General features: G+C 38.4%; 4 protein-coding genes across 14 annotated transcripts in view; 2 read left to right on the top strand and 2 right to left on the bottom strand.

Annotated features, from left to right (window-relative positions):
• Positions 1 to 11868, top strand: part of LOC126382227 (innexin shaking-B) — a 196873-nt gene extending 185005 nt beyond the window's left edge. For all 8 annotated transcript variants that reach the window (XM_050032015.1, XM_050032013.1, XM_050032017.1 and 5 more), the window contains 3 exons: positions 1936 to 2155; positions 6922 to 7045; positions 7437 to 11868. In XM_050032015.1, the coding sequence (XP_049887972.1) occupies positions 1936 to 2155; positions 6922 to 7045; positions 7437 to 7842 (750 nt within the window). In that variant the 3' untranslated portion in view covers positions 7843 to 11868. The remainder of the gene's footprint in view (positions 1 to 1935; positions 2156 to 6921; positions 7046 to 7436) is intronic.
• LOC126382225 (tRNA (adenine(58)-N(1))-methyltransferase non-catalytic subunit TRM6) overlaps positions 1 to 26853 on the bottom strand; it is a 460488-nt gene that overhangs the window by 418280 nt on the left and 15355 nt on the right. The window lies entirely within an intron of this gene.
• Positions 14411 to 19773, bottom strand: LOC126382237 (adhesion G-protein coupled receptor G6-like). Its single transcript, XM_050032042.1, has 3 exons — positions 19114 to 19773; positions 17814 to 17903; positions 14411 to 17068 (listed from the first exon to the last, which is right to left on the bottom strand). The coding sequence occupies exon 3, from the start codon at positions 15414 to 15416 to the stop codon at positions 14508 to 14510; it is 909 nt and encodes a 302-aa protein (XP_049887999.1). The 5' UTR covers positions 15417 to 17068; positions 17814 to 17903; positions 19114 to 19773; the 3' UTR covers positions 14411 to 14507.
• Positions 20024 to 25861, top strand: LOC126382249 (uncharacterized). Of its 2 annotated transcripts, XR_007569046.1 has the most exons (4): positions 20024 to 20333; positions 20606 to 20705; positions 21032 to 21082; positions 22145 to 25861. XR_007569046.1 is itself a non-coding variant. In XM_050032057.1 (3 exons), the coding sequence occupies exons 1-3, from the start codon at positions 20651 to 20653 to the stop codon at positions 22402 to 22404; spliced, it is 366 nt and encodes a 121-aa protein (XP_049888014.1). In that variant the 5' UTR covers positions 20520 to 20650; the 3' UTR covers positions 22405 to 25861. The 2 variants fall into 2 exon arrangements, 1 of the variants encoding a protein (XP_049888014.1); XM_050032057.1 differs by lacking the exon at positions 20024 to 20333 and having other exon boundaries at positions 20520 to 20705.

Below are 26853 nucleotides of genomic sequence, written 5' to 3'. Positions count from 1 at the left end.
CTTACCGCACGCTCCAGTGCGCTCCACTCGCGCGGGAGATAACGAAGAATGCACTCCGCAGACTGCAGTATGCGCTTATAATAAGTATTTATATTCGCCTACCTCTGTTGTCATGCTCGCGTTTAGAACAGACGGTTTAAACGTCATGTTTAGGGATGAATAGTGACAAGGAATACCGTAAAGACTTTCTTTAAAATAAGAAAAGAATTTGAGCGCATTTTGTGCGCGAAATTTAAGCGCACGTATTAAGGTGTAGATATTGAGACACAGACTCCGGGAGACACGATACGTTTATTCAAGAGAACGTAGTGTAAAGAACATCTTAGAGCTAGTTACTTATGTTTATATAGTGACCTAAAGCAATCCTCCCTCCTATCGTGTGGGTTGTGAGGTGGAGTACCAACCTCATCAACCCTGGTGTCAGGGTTACTATTGAGCCGCCAAAGGCCCCTGACATGGCCCATGTAACGACTACTTACCTACATCAGTAAGTAGTAACCGGGACCAACGGCTTAACGTGCCTTCCGAAGCACGGATCATCTTAATTTTCAGACAATCAGGTGATCAGCCTAAAGCAATAATAAATTGTTTACATCTAAAATCTTATACTAGGTTATTACAACAACATACAATTTCTTAATCTAGTTCATACATGTACATACACATGTACATGTACATTCTTATGGAATGCTGATATCATATCGATCACCGTATATCTGACATACAATGAACATCGCACGCTAGCCACGTCAAGAGCTAGTAGAAACGCCAGATTCTGCACGGTAGCGGCTACTACCACTGTAATGGTTTATCGCCATCAATTTTACGAGCTTCTAGCAGATGTATCGATGTGTAGTGGGGTTGCTTACATTTGCCATAATGTTTTTTTTTCCTCTAGCTTATCGTGGCTGAGCAGAGGCTTTCCATCTCCTCTTCCACAGTTCCTTATTCAGGCAGATGTTTTGTCAATCTAATAAACTCACGCCTATTTCCCACCGGGGTAAGCAGAGTCTATAGAATTCCATTTGCTTCTATCCTGACACACTTCTCTTGCTTCCTCCACATTCTTCAATCGCTTCATACACGCACGCCGGTTCAGAGTAGATCGTACTAAACCTTTGAAATAAACCTTTTCTTTTTTTAAATAAATAATTTGTTTTTTTTTAATTTACAAATAATTAATTAAAATAAAAGTTCCTTTATAGACAGTTGAACATCACCACCAACTATTTCTTGTTTAAGTGCAGTTCAAAGTTTTACATCTCACTTTATGCTTCTCTATGAAATGCGATTTCAAAGTTTGAAGATATCAAAACTTTAAATAAGTTCGCGTTTTGATATACGCCATAATAATGTTGTTTCAGATACATTTTATTTTTACTACAACATTAAATCGAAAGCTCTTGAAATATGAGTCTATGATCGTGGTAAAAAATGGCTTCAAAATAGTATTTAATTTTACAGACGAAACTATTGATGGCTCGGTCGAACGAAGTCAACGATCGCAAACAGTTCAAAATTACTATCAACAAGAAACATTTGCATATTATTTATATCTATTGTTTTTGACAGCGAATACATAATGAATCCATATTCTTCTTCTTATCGTGTGGGTTGTGAGGTAAACCCCATCAACCCTGGTGTCAGGGTTATTGTTGAGCTGCCAAAGACCTCTGACATGGCTCATGTAACGACTACTTACATCAGTAAGTAGTAACCGGGACCAACAGCTTAGCGTGCCAAATCGCTAAACCAGGAATGGTTTGTCTCGATGCTAGGTTTCCTGGCATAAGTCAATTTATACAACGTTCAAAAACATTATACACATCATGAACAATTAAAGTACAGTCGATGGATTACACACCTCTGCCTACGACTTCGGGGACTCAGGCGCACTATGTTATGCCGTATTAAAATCCATTTCGTCTGTTCCAGGCAATGCTGTTCTACGCGCCGCGCTGGCTGTGGAAGTCATGGGAGGGCGGCAAGATCCGCGCTCTGATGATGGACCTGGACGTCGGGGTCTGCACCGAGATCGAGAAGAAGACCAAGAAGAAGCTAATCCTGGACTACCTCTGGGAGAATCTGCGGTACCACAACTGGTGGGCTTACCGGTACTATCTGTGCGAGGGGCTCGCTCTTGTCAATGTTATAGGTGAGTATGTGTGGCGTCTAGATAATAATTAGAAATTCAACGCGAGAAATAATATTCTGATAATTTGTTTTTGTGCTTGACTAACGAATTTTCTAACCGTAATGACGGTAATAGCGTCAAAATCGTTAGTGTGCATAGGACTTCATCTCATGCCGATCTTTCTAAAAATTAGATAAGTAAGTAGGTACATCAAATCTGTAACGCTTTAGGCTCAGCAAATCCTATCATACTTATCGTTTTTCTTTTAGATTAAATTTGACAGGTCCGATTTTATACAGAAGCCCCGCGAAGGGAAAACCAGCCCAATATAGGTTAGGTCACGTACCTCCTAATCCATTTCTAGGAAATGTAGGTTTCCTCACGATGTTTGTAGACTTCCTTCACTGCTGAGCACGTGGTCGTTTATGATCTAAACATAAATTCATAAACAAATTCGATAATCATTCGATTCGAACCCAAAGTGAGAGGCAAGCGTTCTACCTATTGCAAATAAATATTTAGCTAAACATATTCGACTCATAACATATGCACATGTTGGTAAATAACTCAGGTTAGGTAAGCGGACGCTGTGAAAATCGGGATAACGCAAGGAGATATGTGTGTGGTAAAAGGCAGATCGAAGAACGTGATATAAGTACTATTGAAAGCCGCGTTTGGTCGCCGTAAAATCAACTTCAAAAACGCATCGAAAGAAAAGACGTCGGTCATATCGCTATCGACTTACTAGGGCCGATTAATACTTTCAAATATTTTTCCTCTCAGACGACGCCCTGAGCCGAGATTCGCGCCCATCTGGGCACCCTCAGGCCTGTTGTCTTAAACGTTGTACCGGGTGAGAGCCTTCAGCGCTCCCCATTTGTCTGGCCAAGTAGTTAAAGCCATCTACGGCAAATCTACAACAAGTCACGTCAGAAAAGAAAAAGGTCATACCTGCGCAAACACAAATAAAACTGCAGTGCACGCTACAAATATAAACATAGCAACCGCGGCGCCATATAAAATCGATCATTAAAATCTATTGCGTCTGCGAAGGGACGTATCATTTTAGTTGCAACTTTTACTGCCCAGTCAACAACAGATGGGCATAAAGGCGATCTGTGTAGTAAAAGGTGGGTTTATGTGTGGTTTGATTCAATATGGTATGATTTAGAGTGTACAAGGGCCTAGTTGGGGATTCAGGGCGGCGTGCAGCCAGCTGCCGAGCTTGTATTTTAGTTTTGGAGGGGTTGGCCACGCAGCCGGCGGAGGATAGACACAGTTACGAGTATTAGCTTTAATCATAGGTGAATACCTATACAGGCGATGGAAACGACAGGATAATTTTGGAAAGAAGCGCATTCGGAGAGCCGCTCGGTAAACCACTCGATATATCGAATGCGACACAGCTTAAATACTCATGTAGGCTACTCATTCTTTGTGACCACTCATCTGGTGGTCGACGACTTCCCTCAATCAGCGCTTATCGCTATCGACCCGCTAGGGTCGATTAATTCTTTCAAATATTTTTCCTCTCAGACGACGCCCTGAGCCGAGGTTCGCGGCCAACTGGGCACCCTCAGGCCTGTTGTCTTAAATGTTGTACCGAGTGAGAGCCGTCAGCGCTCCCCATTTGTCCGGCCAAGTAGTTAATGAAATCTGCGGCAAATCTACAAAAACTCATCTGGAAATCGTCGGTCTAAAGGCTAATGCGTTGCGTCTGCGTGGGACATGATTTGTAATCTATGAAGGTATATATATAATACGAAGGTTCACATTGAAAGTGAAGGTTCACAATGATGCGGGCTGGTGAGATTGTAAACTGTCTACTGCCGCATCGAGCTGCAGACGCATCGCGTCGTGCTGCAGACATATCCGGTTTGCATCAGCCTTAAGTCCTTATAACAGAAAAAAGATTCTATGATGAGAGTGGTAGAAGCGAAAACAGTGTGTCAGGATCGTAGTAATCGTAGTTGGGGTAGGCAGAGCCACGGTGTGGAATTCTGTGGTCTCTGCTTACCCCAACGGGAAATAGGCGTGACTTTATGACTAATTTAAGAGCCACGCTCTTGTCAGTGTAGCAGTCTCCATGCTACTTTTTTAGGGAAAAATAAGGCAGTGGTTTCCCTCTTACCTTCCGCCCCTTGCTTCCCTTTTTTGCTTATGTATGTATGTGGGATATATAAATAACACGGGATATTTTAAATGTCTTTACTCCTTATACATACATACATACATAAACTCACGCCTATTTCCCACCGGGGTAAGCAGAGACTATAGAATTCCATTTGCTTCGATCCTGACACTTCTCTTGCTTCCTCCACATTCATCAATCGCTTCATACACGCACGCCGGTTCAGAGTAGATCGTATTGAACCTTTTCTAAGGAAATCTCCAATTTGGTCATCGTAAGTCCTTCTCGGTCTTCCTCTGCCAGCCCTACCATCAACTCCTTATATTTTAACAAAATCCTCTAACCCGACCGCATCGCACCATCGACCCGCCTCCATTACTTTTTAAAACTGCCTTACGTCCAATTCATTAACCATCCTCCTTTCATACCATAAACAATCAAATTACCATTCATTATCCTTCCATAGTATTCTCACTTTCCTACATGTATGTAATTTAAAAAGTTTTTTTTTGTCTTTAACGCTGTTTTCCCGGCCGCAAGTACGCGTAGAGGCGCGCATGGGCAGCGAATTTCGCCGACAACAGGCGTGTTGTGTGTTGTGATATTGGATCGCGAAGCGCGCCTCGCAAGCCAATCAGTGACCATGTGCTCTGTGCCCCAAAACAATACACCCTCACCCTGCTCTCAAGGTCACCATATTGGAGCCATAGGGAAATGAACCGTTGCAAACACACACACACACCGTGTTTTTAAACTTTTTTTTTATTTATTTATTTTGTTCCAAACACTTTTACAAATTATTTATTTACACAGTATGAGACGCTTATCTAAAAGCCTGAATAAGACTTATGCGAGAAGCGAATGAAAATTGCTACCTCGTTACAATAATATCATTACATTACGTTACATCTTTAGAACCCAAGTATAAATTCTTTAAAGTACGTTTACATGTTTTTATGCTAGTAAATATGTCCGTTTGTTTGTCTTTAGGTAACTTATTCAATATATCGGATAATAAGTATGTCCACGTCCTCATGCCATATGCGTTATTAGTTTTAGGTAGGCAGGTTGCATAAGTTACGAAGCCTATCGTGTCTAGAAGTTTTAGTTAAAGAATGAATGCGGTAATGATTCTCAAGGACAATAGACATTTTCACTTTGTCAAAGACCGACATAACTTTTTTATTTGGTAGACCACCAGCGTAACTAGGCATTGATATACAGGTTGTGAGAAGCTGCAGTAGTTTTAGGCGGATGAGACGTTCGTTATGTAAAAATTGACGATTCAAAGTGTAACTATGTTACCTACTGAATAAAGATACTTTTGAGTTTGAATTGAATTTTGAATTTTATAAGTAAAACACAACAACATAACTCGTGTCTAGGGGTCAAGTCCCGATGCTTTGCGGGACTATCACGTAGAAAGCTTACTTAATGTAATCAGTCCCACATTATTACATTCTTTTATAGGTGAACGTATAGGGAAATAAAAGAGTTAATGCTTCAAAATATACCTACTTACGATTAAGTTTAATTATATTAAGTGCAGTTTTCACTAACACCTCGACCATTATAGACGGCGATACGGCTCACCACCTATCACGTTGGTCTATGAGAAAGCTTAGCGAGTTGTGGGTGCTTAGTTCATCTTGCGATGGATGTACCTCTGACTACCCCAGTTGGGATGTAGTCGTGAGCTTATATTATGTTGTTATGAATAAGAATAATAATATAATAAATGTATTGCCAGTAACAATTACATTTGCTATAAGTACTAGGTAATTATGAATATTACGAATACGGACAAAAGGAAATGGCTCAGCTTGTGCTGTGATGGAGCCATGCTATGACGCCATCCACAGCTGGTTTTCAGTCATTTCCTCTTCCTGGGATAATGTGCGGAAGTAATTGTCAACGAGGGCTAGAGGACATTTAAATAGAAATATACAGCAGCTTGCTTGTTGCTTATGATAAGTAAAAACTTGGTTTGACTATCTAAAACGGGTCTAAAACATAGGTAGTTTACTCAATAGTAATAAATAACCAATAAAAAGCAATAAAATAAAATAGCCTATGTTTAGAATAACAACAACCTACCGAAACACGTTGATATATCACTAACCAATACCTAACTGTTGTAATGAATCAAGTCTCAAAAGAATTCGGTGCTAAGCCTACGTAGGAATTCGTATTTGCTACGCCGTAGCACTATTCGTAGCGGCGTAGACGCTAAGGCGAAGGTTAACACTTACATAAGCTGACGACTATATTCACAATGGGGGTAGTCAGAGGTACATTCATCGCAAGATGAACTCAGTCTCCACTTCCCACCGAGCATCCTGTTAGACCGACGTGATAAGGAGTGAGCTGTGCCATCTATAATGGTCGAGCTATGCTGTGGGTATGAGCTAAATGTCTTAGCGAAAATTTAATAACTATCGGTGCAAATACGGTAGCGTGGATCAAATCGGAGCTCCCTGTTCGAGAAACAAGCCAATGAGATTAACACGACTGACTTAAGTATCTGTTTTTAATATAAAGAAATCTTTCCAACCTCGACAACCATTGTCAAAGTGGATTCGCAAACTGTGTGCACTGTTATGTTCTACATTTCTCTTGGATACAACTAGTCCAACTGAGTGTTTCCTGATTCCAGGGCAAATGTTCCTGATGAACCGGTTCTTCGACGGCGAGTTCATGACCTTCGGGCTGGACGTCATAGCCTACATGGAGTCCGACCAGGAGGACCGCGTCGACCCCATGATATACATATTTCCCAGGTGAGATGCAATTTTTTTTGTCTTTATCAAATCAAATATACTTTATTGATCACAAACAGAAGACTGAGGACCGTTGTGACCGCTGTCGTTGTTGACAGCCTCCTGCAGACTGTCGCGGCAAGGCTGGACGTGGACAGTGCTATTATGCAGCACTGTACTCGCGTCCAACTTGCCAAAGACACTAAATTATATAATTATTTAATTGATTAATTAATTGTAATTTTTTACTAACATAGACTAAGACTTTTTTTTATAAGACTTTTGTTACTAACAATTGCTATGGGAAAACACCCGAAATAAATGTTTTTTTTTTTTTTTTATAAGTTGTACAGAACAGTTAGTTTCAATAGTTCGAATAATGAACTCACACTATATTTCCCCCAACTTGCAGGATGGTGAAATGCACTCTGTTCAACAAGTTCGGGTCATCTGGCGAGGTGGAGCGCCACGATGCGCTGTGCATCCTGCCACTGAACGTGGTCAACGAGAAGATCTACGTCTTCCTTTGGTTCTGGTTCGTCATCCTCGGCCTGCTCACCTTCGTCACGCTGCTCTACCGGCTCGTGATCATCTTCTCGCCGCGCATGCGCGTCTACATGATGCGCATGAGGTTCCGGCTCGTGCGCCGCGACAACGTCGACACCATCGTGCGCCGCAGCAAGATGGGCGACTGGTACTTGCTGTACATCCTCGGCGAGAACCTAGACTCGGTGATATTCCGAGACATCATGCACGAGTTCGCCAACAAGCTGAATCACAACTACCAGCACCACATCCATGGCGTGCCGGACGCGTGACCTCCGATCCCCGGGTGGGTGTTCCACACGTGACTAACGTCTCTGCAGCGCGACATGGACCCGCCCGTGTGAGCGACCTCGAGGTCGCAAACGGCGCCTGCTAGCGGAGCGGGCCCGGCGCGCTGCCTTGCGGCACACAGCCGCACTCGGACTATACTAAAGTGTATCAAGGACTCTTTAATAGTAAAGAATCTCTAATCGATACTTTGTAATCGTAACAGTGCAATTAAACACGCAATAATAGTTTGTACTTAATCTTTAAGATTGTGATCTCAGGACGAATCCTATCGAAGGCCTTTTAGAAGTCAGTGACGGCTATCCCATTAGACTAGTGTTCAACTTTTAGAAGTATTTTACTGATAGTTTCGCTGCTCGTAGTGATCTGTTCGTCGGAACCGCTTTCTCTTTTACTCTAGTTGTAATCGAATCTGAGCACATGAGAGCACACAATTTACTTTTTTACACGATAATCACTTGCTAAGGATTTGACCGACCAAATAAATAAATTATAAAGCAATAATTAAAGGATCCAATAAATAAATTTATAGTGTAGTAAGGTACTTAGTGCGATCGCAGATATAATGGCGACCGGAATGTTCGAAGCAGACGGAGTGCGGAGTGCCGGGAACAGGAGTTTGGCGTCCACGTCGGGGATCAGTCGAAACAAAGCATTTGTGCGCCAAAAGACATTTTCGAATTATAAATTAGGTTCAATCGAAAAATCTAGATAAAAAATAAACGTTAAAAACTATATTCGAATAAATTGATCAAGCGAAAGATGACGAAATTATTCTTCCAAACGAATTTGGCATTGTTAATACGTTCTGCATGATTTATTTATGGCAACCTGTAAGGGCATTCAGTTTTATGGCTGGAACTCTGGTCGTAATTGGAGGGCGAACTTATAATTTGTTTGAGGAATTTCATCAGACTTGATTATTATCACTGCCACGACGGGGTCGGTTCTTTAAGGCCACTGAAGAGACCATTGTCTTTGGAAACGCCTTTAAAGAGTAAGGCCCATATTTTGTTGTTTTGTTAATACTATTAATACAAGATTTGTGGGGATCTAACGGTTTACATAGCTACAGGTTGTAAACCGTTGATTCCCACAGATTAAAATGACATTTGTCGCAAAATGTACTGTAATTCCAAAATTTATTGATGTTGAGTTGTAACTTAGTTGCGCCAGATTGGGTACCTCGTGCTAGACGGAGGACTTGTTGGGAAAGGCATGGAGCTCACTGCCACAAATGATGACAGCCAGACAACTGATAATTCATTCGATCACCGTTGATAATATATTCTGTACACTTTCAAAAGAGATAACCCACGTGCTAGATAGGTCTTGGCGCCTATATTGTTCATAACACGAAACGGAATCTATATGTATTTAGTGTATAAGCATTTTGTGATTGACTTCCCAAAGGGTTCCTTATGCTGCAGAATTATCCGAATTATGCTATCGCATGAAAGTGCCACTGATTCTAAGAAAGATAAAATATTTTGATAAAATCTCCCAATGACTGTGGTTGTGTTCATTGCATTAATATTGAAGATCAATTTCAAATAAATTGTGGGAGATTTTTTCACATCTACTTACTTGTCAGCCAATTTGTATCATTGTTTTCGACGGAATGAATTACTTATAGGTTTTATGGCAATGGCTGTTATCACCTGTGACAAATTCCATACAAAAACGTTCAAACCCCTTTGTTGTGTTCGTATGGATATTAGTAGATAATATTGTAAAAAGGTTGTTTGTCTCGTAATGTTGTAAGAAGTAACATTTTAGTCATGTTGATTTAACTTGTGAAGTTTAAAGTACTTTGAAATTGAACAGTAATTCCAGATTTTAAACCTAAGTCCACATTCACATTATTTTGCTTAGGACAATAAAGGTTATATTGCATTTAATTCATTGACACGTTTCGGCTTGGCCAAAATAAAGTTGGTACTTTAACGGTTTTGTTTTGGTTTTCGAGTTTGGAGAATTACATACATATATAAGATCACGCCTATTTCCCTTTGGGGTAGGCAGAGGCTACGGAATCCCACTCATTACAATCCTGATTGACCACATTCGCTTCTTCCACTCTCATGAAAGTCTTCATACAAGCACACCAGTTTATAGTACGGTCACGAGCATTGATATATATACACTTTGGTACCATGTCACATTAACTTTTTTGACAAATTGAACTGTAAGTCTCACTAAATGTCAAATATGTTAGTGCGACAGAGTCTTGAAGTGGGTACATTATATTGCTCATGACTGTACCTACTCTTAAGCTGGCCGTACGCCTCAAATCGATATCAAAGAATACGATTCATGTTCTTAGGAAATACATGAATTAAGGAAAGGTGCGTCAAGTGGAAAAAACAAGGAAAATGCCCACAAAGGATTATAGCTTTGAAGGAAGCTACCGATCATCTTCGGCCTTTTCCAGACGATTAAACGGAGTATTTCTTGTTTTAGTTATAATATTTAGGTATCATACGTACAGTCATGAGTACATACGTACCCAATTAAGAACCCTGTCGCACTATCATATTTGAGATTTAAAAAGACTTACGGTGTAATTTGTCAAAAAAGTTAATGTGACATGGTATTAAAGTGAATACATATTAGTACTTGTAAACGTACACCGTAATAATTCATACCATAAACATACACCCAGAAACACACCCACCATCCCCGTTAGGTCAGTTTCACTACCGACTTCTTGTCGAATTTTCGACGTTTTACTCTTTCGCCCGAAAGAGTAGATGTGTATAGTACAGTCATGAGCAATATAATGTACTTACCCACTTTAGGACTCTGTCGCACTAACATATTTGACATTTAGTGAGACTTACAGTTCAATTTGTCAAAAAATGTTAATGTGACATGGTACCAAAGTGTACATTTAATGCTCGTGACCGTACACAGGCCAACTACATTTAAATCCCAGCGTCGCTGACGTCGCTAACTGAAGTATTTGAAATTTTTGGCGAATCTGATTTGCAAGGTTGCTATTGTCAATAAGACACAAATTATTTTAGCGAAAAATTGCAGATACGTCGCTTTACAAAGTCAGCCACGCCATGTAATAGAGAACGAGCCTATTGCCATTAACCGGGCACAAATCTTGTAAAACACGTTTGCTATATTTATCGCAAAAGGAACATCAGCTACAGGGTAAAGTTGGCATATTCATTTTATTATTATATTATAAAACCAAATGCATATGTAGGTGATTTTTCGTGTATATACACGATTGTAATCCCTAATGGGTTGGGCAGAGCCACAGATAACCTAAATTACATTGTAAGTACACGTAGCATAATTTTGGCCAAGTCACAAATAGCATTTCAAATATGATTGTGATAAGCAAAATAATGTTGACAAAGCTTAATTAACTCCACGGCAATTTCAGATTCCTTATTCAGCATAAACTATGTACTTAAAATAAAGAGGACGACAGCAGTACAGTCAGTCTTGGTAAAACCACCGAAGTTGAAGATGTTACGTGTAAAGACGGCGTTCCCCAAAAACACGATAGATGGCGTTGTTAAGTTTTTTCTTCGTTTAAACTTCTCATTTCATAGATAACAGACATGTGCGTATTTTATCTTTGTTTTTGGGTATAAATGATGATTGATGACCCTTTTTATTACACCAAGGTACAATTACAACTTCCATCCATTATTATTCGATCAAAATTAAGAGAAGCAATATAGGTAGCAACATCATTCTATACATAATGTGATCCGAATAACAAGCAACAATTAGTTTTATATATGCTTCTGCCATTACATTTTTGAATAATTATATACCCCAGCAATGAGAAAATAGGTAATTATCACGTTAAAGGTGAACAAAGCCATCTATCGTGTGTTTGGGGAACGTCGATTGGAAAGTCCGTCATTAGCGGCCGGCATATCATATTTTATCAAGCCATTCGCTGTAGCGGGAATCGACGGTCGTGGACTCGTTGCCACAGCATAATTCATAGAAAAAAAGTTGTGATACATCTTTATACAAACATGCTTACACTTCTCATCAAAAAAATCGACACCTAACAAGTTCACAAAGAGAAAATTTAAATCGAAAAAATCTGACTTGTTCGGGCCTTGAATCCGCAGTTCTTGTCAAGCTTGGACGAACGTGTTAACCATTACACCACCGGGTCCTTCTTTCAATCTAGCAAGTTTATATTTCGTAAGGATTATCAGAAATATATCTACGAGTATTAGAAATAAAAAAATTAATGTAATTTTACAGTGGGTATTACGTAAGGTTTTTAATTCTTTTAAATATGAATGTTCCAAATTCAAATTTAAAATTTAAGTAAGCCACAGGTTTTGTTGAACAAAAATTCGATAGTGGTTTTTTTTGTGAGAAGTGTAAGTACTTTTTCTTGCAGCTCTTGAAGACAGTTAGCCTTTGTTTATACGCACGCGTCAAAACTATATTATATACAGATTTTATGATAAATGACAATGTCAGATGATCATTAAACAACCAAAAGCAACAGGCTTTATTCATTCTTGTCTGCTGGACTAGTGTAAAGAAAGATAGAATGTATTCAACTTGTCGTTCTGGACATGTTGTGGCGCCTCAAACTTGCTGCACGGCACACGAGCATAGAATGAAGAATAATACTACGTACACAAGAGCGATAACCCTAGCATGCAGCACGCGTATTTCGCGCGTTGCGACATATGCATCAACGCTATTGGCTACATGATATATAAAGCAATTCTATTGGTTCACATATCGCAACGCGCGGGATATGCGTACTGCACGCTACAGGGGCAGGAGCGTTCCGGCTTCAAATTCGTTCACAAAAAGGTTTCATACAAAATCCCGCTCTCCAGACAGGAACGCTCTTGTTACCACCTCTGTATACTGTATAGGGTTAACCTATTAGCTGTCAGGCGATTCTCATACGACGCAGATTTTGTAGCGGTGCGCCGCGCGGCGAGGCGATGATCTGCGGATACATACAAGTCAATGCGCCCTTATCAACCGCTTCACCGCCAACCGCGTGCGGTATCGTGTGAGAATCGCCTTAGTGAAGAATACTTGGAGTAAGCAAAGTCTTGTCACCATCCATTTATCGTTATCTTCAACTTCTCCGAGCGTTTGTCGTCCTCGCATGAATAAAAATAAATGAATAATAAATAATCAGTATTGTAGTCACACGCCAAATATTGTGCCAAAATATTACTACTCTAGAGGGGTGATCGAGGAAGATGCCGGGCGACATCGAATAAATAATTGAAACTATTCATGTGTTTTACTTCACACCTTGGTAGAGATTGTATGCTAATATGTGGTTCTCTGAAGGCTTCGGCACACAGATCAGAAATAGCGCGGAGGCCCAACACTCCGTTTTCATTTACTTCGCGGGCATAATATTTGTCATTCAAGTCATATAAGTACTTAAATAAAGATTGTTTTTTTTATTCGTTCACTATCCACGTGACGGTCCGTGTTAATCTATGCTGTCCGTTCGTCGACGAACTGTCAACGACGGACTCTTGCCAATCTCAAAGAAAACTGTCAAACTAGTTACAGACTCGGGCTAGTTCGGGCTTAGCACCGTAAGCACGCGACTCTTTCTCGCCGCGACAGAGATCATCTGTCTCTTTCTGTGCAGTACTGTGAGAGAGTGACGGGTGATATGTCGAGGCGAGAAAGAGTCGCGCGCTTCCGGTGCTTAGCCCACAGATCACTCTGCCGCGAACACTAGCGTCATTCAAGAATAGAATAAAAATAGTTTATTATAAAAGGGCGGCGACATACAAAAACAAGACAATAACACATAAAAATGTATTCCAAATACTTACGCCTTAAAAAACCGGACTACTGTATCTTAAGAGAATCACACCGGTAGACTGAGAGCAAATGAAATACTTAGAACGCGCTCAGCTGCTTATCTACCCAGACATGTAGTAGACACTGATCAAGGAAATGTATCCTGTCTTACATGATGAACCGTTATACGGGCGAAGTAATCAAGGCTGCTTTTCCACCAGAACTGTGCGAGGTAGCTAAGCGGTGTGCGAGGATAAAATCCACCAATAGAATCACTTCATTTTCCTAGCCTCGTTCAGCTCAGCTCTGGTGGAAAGTGGTTTAGCGAAGCGAGGTCATTCTACATACAAAACAAGCGAGAAATGTGTGTGAAGGATCGCACATTTGCGCATTTTGACAGCTCCGCTACACTTCATCGTACGCACAGCTCTGGTGGAAACCCCTACACATTTCCACAGCACAGCTACACATCCTCGAACGACACATTTTACTCGTACTGCTCTGGTGGAAAGCAGCCTTACTACACCGTTCAACATCAGAATTATCCATCTTATGAAATTGGATGAAAATTTTGCTTAGAGCTTAAAGATGCGACAACGATAAAATAAAACGTAAGTAAGTAAATTATTGCCTTATTGCTGTTTAGCAATAAGGCCGCCTATTGTGCTTATGTTTTATTCGTATGTTTATGTCCTTTATATATGTTGTTGTGCAATAAAGTATTATTGATTGATTGATTGATTGAGTAAATATACTTCTATTAAAATAAAGTACTTACTTACAAACAGTTACCATGCTACATAAGCTAAATAAATAAATTAGTTATACAGGCATCCATCAAACTTAGAAAACAAATCTACTAAAGATTGGTATTGTCCATGGTAAAAGAAAGTTTAGAAGTATCTATTTCGAGTTCTCTGTTCCTCTTTGCTCTCTGAATATCCTTCACGTGCTGTTTCCACGTCTGCCTGATGACCTTCGACCGCAAGTAGCAGACGTTGATGACCGTAGTCTGCACCCCGAACATCGCCAAACCCAGGGGATACAAGTAGTATTTGTCCTTCGCTCCGGTTAGCATGAGAACCGTCATCAAAATAGATATTAGCAGGAGGATCCCGCTCATGACAAAAGCCAGAGTCGCCACTTTCAGCTTCTCCCCGCGTTTCCCGTGACATCTGACCTTCGGAATCTTGATGAGCTCGTACACCACTCTAACGTACACTAAGAAGTTCACCAGCAACAACAACATCATCACTACATTTTGTGCAACTTCCTCCCAGTAGAATACTTTGTGGTAAATCAGAAGTTGCCCTTCATCCAATTCCTTTTCGTTCACTCGGAAAATGATGAGCTTGTTGACAATCTTAGCGGTGCTCACAACAACAGGCAGTCCCCAACCGAAGAGGTTGCTTTTGAGGAGTTTCCTAGTGATGGTACTGCCGAAGACTTTGACCAGATCGGTGTAGAATATCATAGCCATGACCATCAGCCAGCAACAGGCGGCGAACATGAAAAAATTAACGGTGATGTCCAGGGCGACGTAGGAGATCTTCGTGTCGAGGCAGTAGCTGGTCACAAATAAAGTTAAAGGTAAGTAGTATATGAAGTTGAAGGCGAAGATGATGTTAAGGAACACATAGTTCTTGAAGGTCCTCCACCGCGGTATAATGGCCCAGGATATGGAGCTGATGAACAGAGTGACCAAGGAGGTCACTGCCCCCACACCACACACCGACACACCAGCTACCGCGGTTACAAATGGATCCATTGATGTGTTTGTTACAACTGGTAAACATGTGCCGATTTACTCGAGGTCGATTGACACATTATGGCCATTATTTTTATCACATTTTGAATATAATAATAAATTGTCGGTATGAATCAGTTCATTAGAATGGTTTTAATTAAATAATAATTAATGTCGGAATAATAAAAAAACAGAACTTAACAAGCCCATTTCTGGTGTTCAAAAGTATAATGATTGACTAGGTACCTATTAGCATAGAATAAAACTCCAGTAGGCTCTGCACGGTAACCGCGCCGCGCGCCGCGCGAATTACATCGAGGCCTACGACCAATAGCCGTTTGACGTCCATCTACGTAGATAGCATTCGTATCGTTTATTGGTCCAAGCGCTCAATATAATTCGCGCCGCGCGCGGTGCGGTTTTCATGCAGACCTGGATGAACCCGGATACGGCGTGGTACAATAAGTGACGTCAACAAAAAAGAAAGTACATATTATGTTTTATACAAAAAATATTGTATAATAGCACTGGGACATAAACACACCTAGTGTTGCTCGATAATCGACTGTATTTCGATTAATAATCGATTGAATTGATAGTATTGCAATAATCGATAGTGTCGACATAATCGATTATATCTAACAATTATTATAATCGATTATATTGATAGTATTGCAATAATCGATAGTGTCGACTTAATCGATTATATCGACTAATCGATATAATTATAGAATTTCTCAATATCGACATTTAGATTATTTTGGGGCCTATAATCGATAGTCTAAAGTTGTGTCGATTTTTAGTGTAAGTACATAATTATGTATGTATGTGTAGTTCATTATTTTCAAAGAGACTTTGTGTTGCATTCCGATCGACTAAACCAACATAAGCTCCTGATATACGACACGATATATCCATAATTAAAACACATAATAACGGGTTCTTACCGCGTTTAAAATAGGGATATGAGACTCCCGATATTTCGACACTGTTGCAAGTGCCATGATTACGGTATATCCCAATTGGAGTAGTCAGAGGTACATCCAACGCAAGATGAACTAAGTACCCACACCTCACCGAGCTTTCTGTTAGACTAACGTGATAGGTGGTGAGAGATGTATCGCTGTATATAATGATCGAGCCAACTGCTATAGTGAAAACTGCACTTAAGATAATTAAACGTAAACGTAAGTACTAGTTGGACAGAAAGGGTTACTAATTAAGAAGTGCTTTAAAAGAACGTCTAGGGCCCTGTGCCGAGGTCAAAATTCAAAAATATTTATTATTCAAAAACTGCGTTAGTGAAAACTGCACTTAAGATAATTAAACGTTAAAAAACGTAAACGTATAAATATACTTATTATAACAAAAAAAAAACGTTAACGTAAGTAGGTATATTTTGAAGCATTAACTCTTTTATTTCCCTAAACGAGAATATACTGCGGGACTGATTCTCGTCACGTAAAGTAAACTTTCTACGGGATTGGGCGTGATGGTCCCGCGAAGCATCGGGGCTTGACCCCCAGACACGATCAGGGAGAACGTGTACACGTACGCGTCCAGGTAGGTGTAGTAGGGTGGGCAGACGAGCCGGGGGCAGCAGCCGGGGAACGTGCTGTTGGCTGACTGCTCCATCCTGCACGGAGCGTACACTGGGCCCACGTCGCCACACGCTGGAACAGTTACATAATAATGCTCGTGGGCACCCTCAGATCGTTATTTTTGTTGTTGTAGCGGCGGACAGTCTTCAGCTCCCCCCATTTATATAGACGAATCTACAAAAAAAAGAGTCTTCTTCTATCGTGTGGGTTGTGAGGTGGATTACCAACCCCATTATCCCTGGTGTCAAGGTTATTATTGAGCCGCCAAAGGCCCCTGAAAAACATGCGGGGGCATGTGCAACCGCTTGGTGAGCCTCCTCACGGCGCGATGCAATTTGATATTAAGCGCGATAGAAGTGATCGTTTGTGTACTTAGATATACAAAGACAAAGTAAAATGTCCGAAAAAGTAAGATGATTTTGTGCTTTGGAGTATGTATATGTATATTTATGTTATATTATGTTATGATACTCAAAAGTTACTTAATCCCCTAATCCTTAAAACACACACACATACACACCTTCTATTTAACAAAACGCTCACACACACACACACACACACGCACACACACAGACACACACACACACACACACGCACATATTTTGAAAAGAGTCATTGGACGATACTTTTTCGCCGTCAGTTGTCGTCTCTTTTCTCATGTTTTGTACTTAGTTTTCCCTCGAAGGATTTGATGTTAAGTCTGACTTGCAAACCTGCAAAGCTGGATCTAACGTCATAGCTTGGTAAGACCTCACTACTTGGCTGTAGCCGTAACGCCGCTTCTATAACATACATAGATGAACTGCTTAATACGCACCCAGCTTTCTAGATTCATAACCGTACTTAAAGTATTTCACGCATTCATCCTGCACCTCATCCACCGGTCGATGTACTCGTAAAGGGAGACCTGAAATAGGTAATATAATCTCCTCGTTTATTTTACTAAAATACAAGTGTAACACTCCCTCAAGAACAAAAGAACAAATCAAACATACATACAAACAAAAAGTGTTACTAATTAAGAAGTGCTTTACAAGAACGTCCAGGGCTCTATGCCGAGGTTTTTTTCTTGCAGCTTCTTTTCCCCGGCTATACAGGTTGTGAGAAGCTGCAGTAGTTTAGGCGGATGAGACGTTCTTTACTTATAAGTATAAAAAATGACGATTCAAAGTGTAACTAAGTTACCTACTGAATAAAGATATTTTTGAATTAGCTAGTCTTCTTTTATCGTGTGGGTTGTGAGGTGGAATACCAACCTCATCAACTGGTGTTACTATTGAGCCTGTGTCTTCCAAAGTACGGATCATCTTACTTTTGGACAATCAGGTGATCAGCCTGTAATGTCCTAACCAAACTAGGGATCACAAAGTGATTTTTGTGATACGGAACCTCCGGATCGTAAGCCCAACGCTCAACCACTGCACCACAGAGACCGCTGTATTTGCAAGTAAGAGTAAGGGAAAGGAGACACATATTGAGAGTTATTGAAGACAGAACAGGCAAGATGATTGGATACTTAGACACGACGAAGTTATTAAAAATACCATAGAATAGAAGCTACAAGGAAAGAAAGGGGAAGGGGAAGACTAAGAAGAGCTTACATGGAATAGATTAAAGAGAGGGCGTACGTCGTTTCTCATTAGATATTAAGGTTTTGTAATTAAGTATCTAAAAATAAACATTTTTATTTTATTTTTATTTTTTATTTATTAGGTATTTTATTAAGTAGTTACTTCGTGTTTTTTTAAGTAGTTGCTTATAAACCAATATAATAAAATTGATATTTGATAAAAAAAAATATTAGGAAGTCAAAGAATTAGCCCTTGATAGATAAGAATGCAGAACGCTACACCGACAAAAGCGTGGCTCTTAAACTGATGATCTTCTATCGTGTGGATTGTGTGTTTTTACTCTTTTATGTGAATATTTTTTGTAAGTAAGTATATCATTCCCATCTCGAGATTGGGTTGATGAAAAGTTGCCGAAATTATATCTGAAATTTTTCAGAGAGAAATCGTGCGGAAGAGACAAATTCGTGAAACTTTTTTTAATGTGCGGTAAGTAGTGTATAACTGTGATAAATAAATAAATAAAAACTAAAAAAGTTTACGAATTACCTTGTTGAAAAAATATCCATAGGAAGAGAAATGAGAACACCGTAAATGAAGTCATTTTTGCTAATTAACCTTTTTTGATGTCACTTTAATACTATACTACTACTACTTTTTTTATTTTTATTTTTATGTTGTTCGTCTTTCGAATCTGTTACTAATACTAGGTTAAGCTTTTTGTTACTAACTAAATATGGACTAGTTTCCGAAATAAATATTTTGAATTTGAATTTGAATACTTATCCAAATATTAATTATATTTTATTTCATCGTTTTGGAGATATACTTAGCATGTATAGTGCAGTGCGTATAGCCGTTTGTTGATACAAACTTTAAAAGGCCTGTGACTTTTGATCTGTAATATTATATTCCATTATAAGTACCTAATTTTCACAGAATGTGTGTTGTTATAGCAGATATCTTAACAAGTAGTAAATACTCCATTAAAATATAAATTAAGGCGTTCCTCATACAAATAACGTGATTATTTTCAACATCTTTTGTTTCTGGCCTATCGTAAACACTAAATTCAATCGTAAACACCAATTTTCACAACTCCCGTAAAACTTTCTAAACAATAAATTCAATGACGATCAAATTTCTCGTGTATTGGCTAATATTTAGATAATAATATTCTGTAAGTACGTAATACTATGTTCAGATCATCTCTCAATCACAATTCAACGAATGTGAATTGATTAGGTAGGTAACTACTAGGTACATACATATTTTGATAAAAATGCTATTAAAATACGAGTTATGTGGAATAACCTATAAATAATCATTAATCATGAGTCATTTTAGGTTTTATGTGCGGATTTTTCAAATTCAAATTCAGTAAGTAACATTATTACAGATTGAATCGCCATTTTTTATATATAACGTCTCATCCGCCTAAAACTACTGCAGCTTCTCACAACGTGTATAGCCGGGGTAAAGAAGCTGCAAGAAAATCCTCGACACCAGGCCCTAGACGTACTTTAAAAAAAAACATAAAATATTGTTATACAATTTAGTAATTTGACAGCCTAATAGCGACTCCCAGACAGTTAATCCCATGTGTTCATACCTTCTAAATAATTACTAACCTTATAATAACTTGTTTTATAAAGTTTATGTTAATTACTTACTGTCTTAAAACTGTTCAAAATTTCCTAAATGTATATCATCAATGTTCTGTTGTAATTTTTGCCATGTGATAGTTTTGTTATGGAATGATTTTCGCGGTAAGTAATACTTAATATCAATGGCGGTAATCGGATCCAAATCCGGAATATTGATTTAATATCCCTACACTACAGAATGTACCTAATAAAAACAAACAAAAAGTATAGGTAAATAATTAGAGATTATTATATTCGATAACGGAGTATTTATATTTTTAATTGCTTTTTTTTATCAAATAATTTACGCATTTGCTAGCTTGTGATTGAGAGTGAAACTGAACATTGTGATACACACATAATACTTATAATAACTGGTTTTTTTTTTTAAATAGGTTGCCTTATATCCTTTACTGTTTAAATAAGGATAAAATAACAAAATGACTAGTTCTGTGGTGTTCTCATTTCTCTTGCTATGGATTTTCTTTCAACAAGGTAATATTCGTCAAATTCGTTAACTGTATACGTTTTTACAATAAAATACCAGAGCGAACCTCGGCTCAGGGCGTCGTCTGGAGGAAAACTATTTGAAAGAATTAATCGAACCTAGTGGATCGATACCGATAAGCGCTGATTGAGAGAAATCGTCGACCACGCCGGCGGGGTCGGTATTGGGGTCCTGAAGTGTTTGGTGTCGCGAGCTGATTGGCTGCCTCTATGGCTAAAGTAATCGAGTCGTCGGGAGCGTCAACCAATACTTACACGAAATTATTACTTTTTATTTAGTTGTATTTTCATAACGAGATTGTGAATTATTCCAGGACTTCCAGATGAGTGCGTAGAATACTTGTACAGCAAGTCCAAAAAGCTGGGTGCGTATTACTTCTGCACAGTCATTTTTAGTCATTTGATTTGGACGTATTTTCGAAATTTGTTTTGGAATTTATATTTGGATCTTAAATGATTATCACGTGCTCAGCGATGAAGGAAAACATCGCGAGGAAACCCACATTCCCAAGAAATTCATTTTCGGAGATATGTGACCTAACATGTATTGGGCTGGTTTTCCCTTCGCGGGGTCAGACAGGCAGTCGCTTCTGTAAAAAGCCGGTCCTGTCAAATCTTCAGGTCAGGTAAGCGACCCTGTAAAAAACGGGATAATGCTATAAGTACCTGTCATGTTTTTTCTCCGTCGAAAAAGAAAAGAACGAATTATTGACAACTGTTAATTTTAAAATGAATGAATGAATAACCCGGGCAAATCAAATAGGTATCTCGCTGATATGCAACCGTTTAACTTTTTTGTCAAGTTTTTTCTGTCGAGTTATTGGCCAGTGTAAAATTTTGAGGGTTATTTAAATTTCTGCCTAAAATTAGCATGTACATAAGTATTTCATAAATTTTATCACTTTCCTTTTCGGCGGATAAGACAATGGCCCCAATTCCTGCAGACACCTCCTAATTTTACTTTAAGTTATACCTGTCATTTTCTTATCCGCCGAAAAGGAAAGGGACGGATGATTGACAGCTCTTAATTTTAGGACGAATGAGTAAATGAATGAATATCCCGGGCGAATCAAAAAGGTATCAAAAAGGTATATTTTTAGACGGTTGTTTTAGATTTGTGCTTAAAATTGACGTGTGTTCCTTAACCTCCTAAGACCGAATGTTCTTTATAAATCCAAACCCCATTGTTTAACTACTTATTGTGTCTGGAAATCTCGGTCTTAAGAGGATAAATTTTATGCTTGTCGATTACCCGTCCCTTTCCTTTTCGGCGGATAAGACAATGACAGATATAACTTATAATAAAATTAGACGATGTGTACGGAATCGGCGCCATTATCTGGTTAAAACGGGGGTTTTCATACTTTAATCCTGACTTTTGAATTAAGTCGTGTAAAATGACGAGCATTATTATGTAACTGTTCCAGCGTGTGGCGACGTGGGCCCAGTGTACGCTCCGTGCAGGATGGAGCAGTCAGCCAACACCACGTTCCCTGGCTGCTGCCCCCGGCTCGTCTGCCCACCCTACTACACCTACCTGGACGCCTACGTGTACACGTTCTCCCTGATCGTGTCTGGGGGTCAAGCCCCGATGCTTCGCGGGACCATCACGCCCAATCCCGTAGAAAGCTTACTTTACGTGTCGAGAATCAGTCCCGCAGTACTACAATCTCTTATAGGGAAATAAAAGAGTTAATGCTTCAAAATATACCTACTAACGTTTACGTTTAATTATCTTAAGTTTGTCCGGCCAAGTAGTTAATACCATCTGCGGCAAATCTACAATAAGTCACGTCAAAAAAAATCTTAGTGCAGTTTTCACTAACGCAGTTTTTGAATACCTAATAAATAATTTTGCTACACGATAAAAATGTACGTAAGTACTTACCAATCTTTTTATTAGTTTTTATTGATATTTCGTCTCTATTACTGGGGCTTAAACATAGCTGGCGAGGAGTGGGTGTTCTAATACACCTCTGCCTACCCCGCCGAGAATACAGGCAATGATTCTACTTATATCAATTTTCTTATATTTTACTCGTTTAAGTATTTAAGCTGAATAAGACTGGGAGCGTCGTCGAAGAGTTTTGTATAAGTCATAAATAAAAAAAAAACAAAAAACAAAATAATTCTAACAAGATATAATATATAATTATAATATAATATATAATAAAAAATAAATAAAAATAATAATAAATAATATCAGTACTTCTTTCAATTTTATTTTCTAACAAAATATGGACTAGTTTCCGAAATAAATATTTTAAATTTGAATTTTTATTGGTCATAATTTAATTAAAAAAACTTAAATAAGAAGTATTTTTTTTGAAACTTTACACAGTAAACTTCTTAATTTTACACTGCAAATAGGTGTGTTGGTGCCCGCGTATCCAATCAAATCAAACAATCTTTTTTTTAAAATAAATATTAAGTGAAAACTAAAACTAAATGGCATGGGTGGTTTAGATGAAATCCGGTACAAAACGGATCCATCACTTTATCAGGATCCAACAGAGTACCGGGTACCTAAAGGCGCCGTTTTTGACCAAAACTCTCCGTGTTCCACCTCTATGTGCATTGAGCTTAAATAAACTAATAAAAAACAGTCATTACGTGACTCAAGCGCAGTCAAACGCTTTCAGATTGCCAAAATATTCTTATAAGTATTTCGTACAATCGTAATTCACCAAATATAAGGTTTTTGGCATAATATCTCCTGGCATATAGGTACTTATTTGTATTAATATGCTTTAGGCATTTACTTGGTTTGGCTTACGAGCCAAAACAGAAGAATAGTGCACGAACGTGATTTCGTTAAAAGTAAATAAACAATATTTATTTTTTTCGCACTGCAGATCTTGAGAAACTTGAGTAATAACCGTTTATCCGTTTATTTAAATAAGATAAATTAGTATCTATACAATAATATCTCTCCTCTTCTTTATTCAAGTCTGTATATATAAACTACATATTTAAAGAATGCCTGATTGTGCCGGATATTGACATGTGTTACTTATTTATTATTATTACATACATAAACTCACGCCCGTAATCCCTAATGGGGTGGGCAGAGCCACAAGTAATCAAAGACAACTTGCAGCCACTGTTGATACGAAGTCCAAAGATGGATATGATGAACCTTATGGTGATAAGGGATCAGCCTATCGCCCATAACATTAGTCCATCATGTTAGAGGACACAATCCCTCTGTCGGTTTTTACGACATGCCCGGGAAGAGAAGCAGCTGAACGTGTTCTATGTTTTTTATATGCTCCCAGAACAGCATAGAAGCATAATTATTATTATTATTGATAATTATTTCAATTTCAATTAATAATAATTTCAATTTAAGTGGACAAATTATGTAATAATAATGATATTATGGGTGGGTGTATTAATTGTGTTATATAATTAATATTATTGCCTGAAATAAACAGTTTTTATTTTATTTATTTATTTTATTTTTATAACGTTTTTCTTCTTCTACTCCTTAGTAGCTGGTATCCTTAGTTCAAAAAATTTTAGGGATAACAGCTGATTCATAATAATTATGTCACAACTTGTAACTACATACTTATAATTGTAAACAAATATTGTCATATATTTAAGGCTTTAGTGGTGCAAATAAAGATATTATTATATATTATTATACATTCTTGGCACTGGGCCCGCGCGGTGGTTTAAGGCCCGATCTCCCTGTCCATCCATAGGGAAGGCCCGTGCCCCAGCAGTGGGGACGTTAATGGGCTGATGATGATGATACATTCTTCTAACATCTTTTTCTTTATAAAGTAGGTACCTATAGTACTGTCATGGTTTCCTCTTCCATAATATATGTAAATATTTATATATTATTATAATCATTATTTATTTTCTTCTATATATAGTTTTTAATATACTATATCTAGGTACACTTATATTTTTTTTTTTTGCACTGACAATCCCGCTACATTTTTTATTAAATTCATTTCCTATACCTAAAGATTGCCTGGAAGAGATTGCTACCTTAGCAATAAGGCCGCCTGTTGTACTATCTATTTAATTATACTAAGTAATGTATTTTTAATATTTGTTTGTTTTATTGTATTGTACTTTTATAATAAATATGATGAAAATAGGAGCGCGGTGGGGCATGGTAAAGTATGCTCCATACCCCCTCCGGTTGATTGAGGGGAGGCCTGTGCCCAGTAGTGGGACGTATATAGGCTGTTTATTGTATGTGAAAAAAGGATGAAGACAATGTGTGAAAAGTGTTTTATATGACTCTTTTCTTGTAATATTTAATAATACCTGTTTATTTACACACGAGTTGTTATACTTAAGATAACCGGCGCATTGGTGCCTCGGCTCTGTCATGCCGTGAAATAGGTTTACCTAATCACTTTAAAATAAATAAATAAGTACTAAAGTATAGTACAGTGCAATACAATGTTTCATACGCTAATAACATATTTATAACAGGTAAGGTATAAGCCTCTGCAGCCGAACTAGGTGAAGCCTGTATCTCAGCAGGCAACGCCTGTTCCCAACGGATAATAACAACTTAGCCAAATAAATTGTCCTTATGTAGTACATACTTGTTTAGGTATATAACAATAAACTTTGATAAATATTTGAAAAGGAAGATCAATATATATTAACTTTAAAAAACAAAGACTCGGTAATTCCACACACTACATGCGTAATATTAGGTAAGTACCTATATATTGTTTATAAAATAACCAAGTGCCATAATAATAATGATTCAACGACGTAACCACAAATGTGAAATAAATCACAAAATAACAAGTTGAAAAATACCTATGCAAAATACTTACTTCACACACTGACTTCTTTTACGCACAATCACCATTACACACTCTCACTTAACAAACACACACGCTCACCCTCGAACTTAAATTCATTATAATCCGTTAAATGTATACATATTATTAACACAGTTAATTTGATTTGATTGTTTAGATTTAAGCTTATTATTTTTAATATTTTTTGGGGTTCAGCTGAAAATCAGCGTTGTGGCACTCCCTCAATGTCGGAGTGTCACAACATCTTGCTGAGCTGACGTCCCTTTTTAGAGATAAGGTATAAATTCATTATTTTGTTCATTATTCTATTCCGCGTACCACCTACTTATTTCTAAAATAAATGTTTTTCTTTCTTTCTTTCTTTTATGTACTTCATCATCATCATCAATTTAAGAGCCACGCTCTTGTCGGTGCAGCATTTCTGTAAAATACTCTCCAACCTCAACGGCTGCAGAGGCGGAGATGGGAGCCATCGGTACGGCAATGCAGGACGGAAGGGGCATGTCACAGGGACTGTAACCTGGAACCTGACAGAGGGCAGCAGTAACTGTCAGTACTATTCAGAGGCAGAGGACAGGAGTCCTAGTATGGCTTTGTAATAGACTACTCTGGGCGCCATCCCATTCGCGTCAGACAGAGTACTGCGGGGCGGAAGGCAAGAGGGAAACCACTGCCCTATTTTTCCCTAAAAAAGTAGCATGGAGAGTATTTTATGTACTTAAACTGTAAATATTCTAACAGAAAACTCGATGAAACGCGAGTCGATTTATCTTGCGATGGATGTACAATCAAAGAGCAAAAGTTCAGTCACTGAGCCCAGCGAATTATTTGTAAACAGTGGTGAAATTATGAACCATTAGTTGTAATAATTATAAAATTTATGTTTTTGTAGATGTTTTTGGTCTATTACAGAAACTTGTAACCAGGAGGTCTTAAGTGCAACCAGTTAATTTATTACTTTGCAAGAAACGGATTGGACTTTTGCGTACCTTTGACTACCCCAATGAGAGGCTTTTCAGGCTACGTGCTCCCAAAACAATATAGATGGCGCTGTACAGATTTGCCTTCGTTTAACCTTCTAATTTCATGGATAGCAGACGCATGCATCTGTTATCTTTGTTTTTGGGCATAAATGATGACCCTTATTATTCCACACAGGCCTAATACATCTTCCACCCATTATTATTCTGATCAAAATAAAGAGAAGCAATATAGGTAGCAACATGATTCTATACCATATCTGATCTAAGTATCAAGCAACATTTATTTTTCTATACACCTCTGCCACTATATTATATTTTTAAATAATTATACAGGGTGTTAGTGACATC

This window comes from Pectinophora gossypiella, chromosome 3 (assembly GCF_024362695.1).
Source record: "Pectinophora gossypiella chromosome 3, ilPecGoss1.1, whole genome shotgun sequence".
NCBI lineage: Eukaryota > Metazoa > Arthropoda > Insecta > Lepidoptera > Gelechiidae > Pectinophora > Pectinophora gossypiella.
Note: the sequence above shows the minus strand (reverse complement) of the source record. Positions and strands in the feature narration are given on the sequence as shown.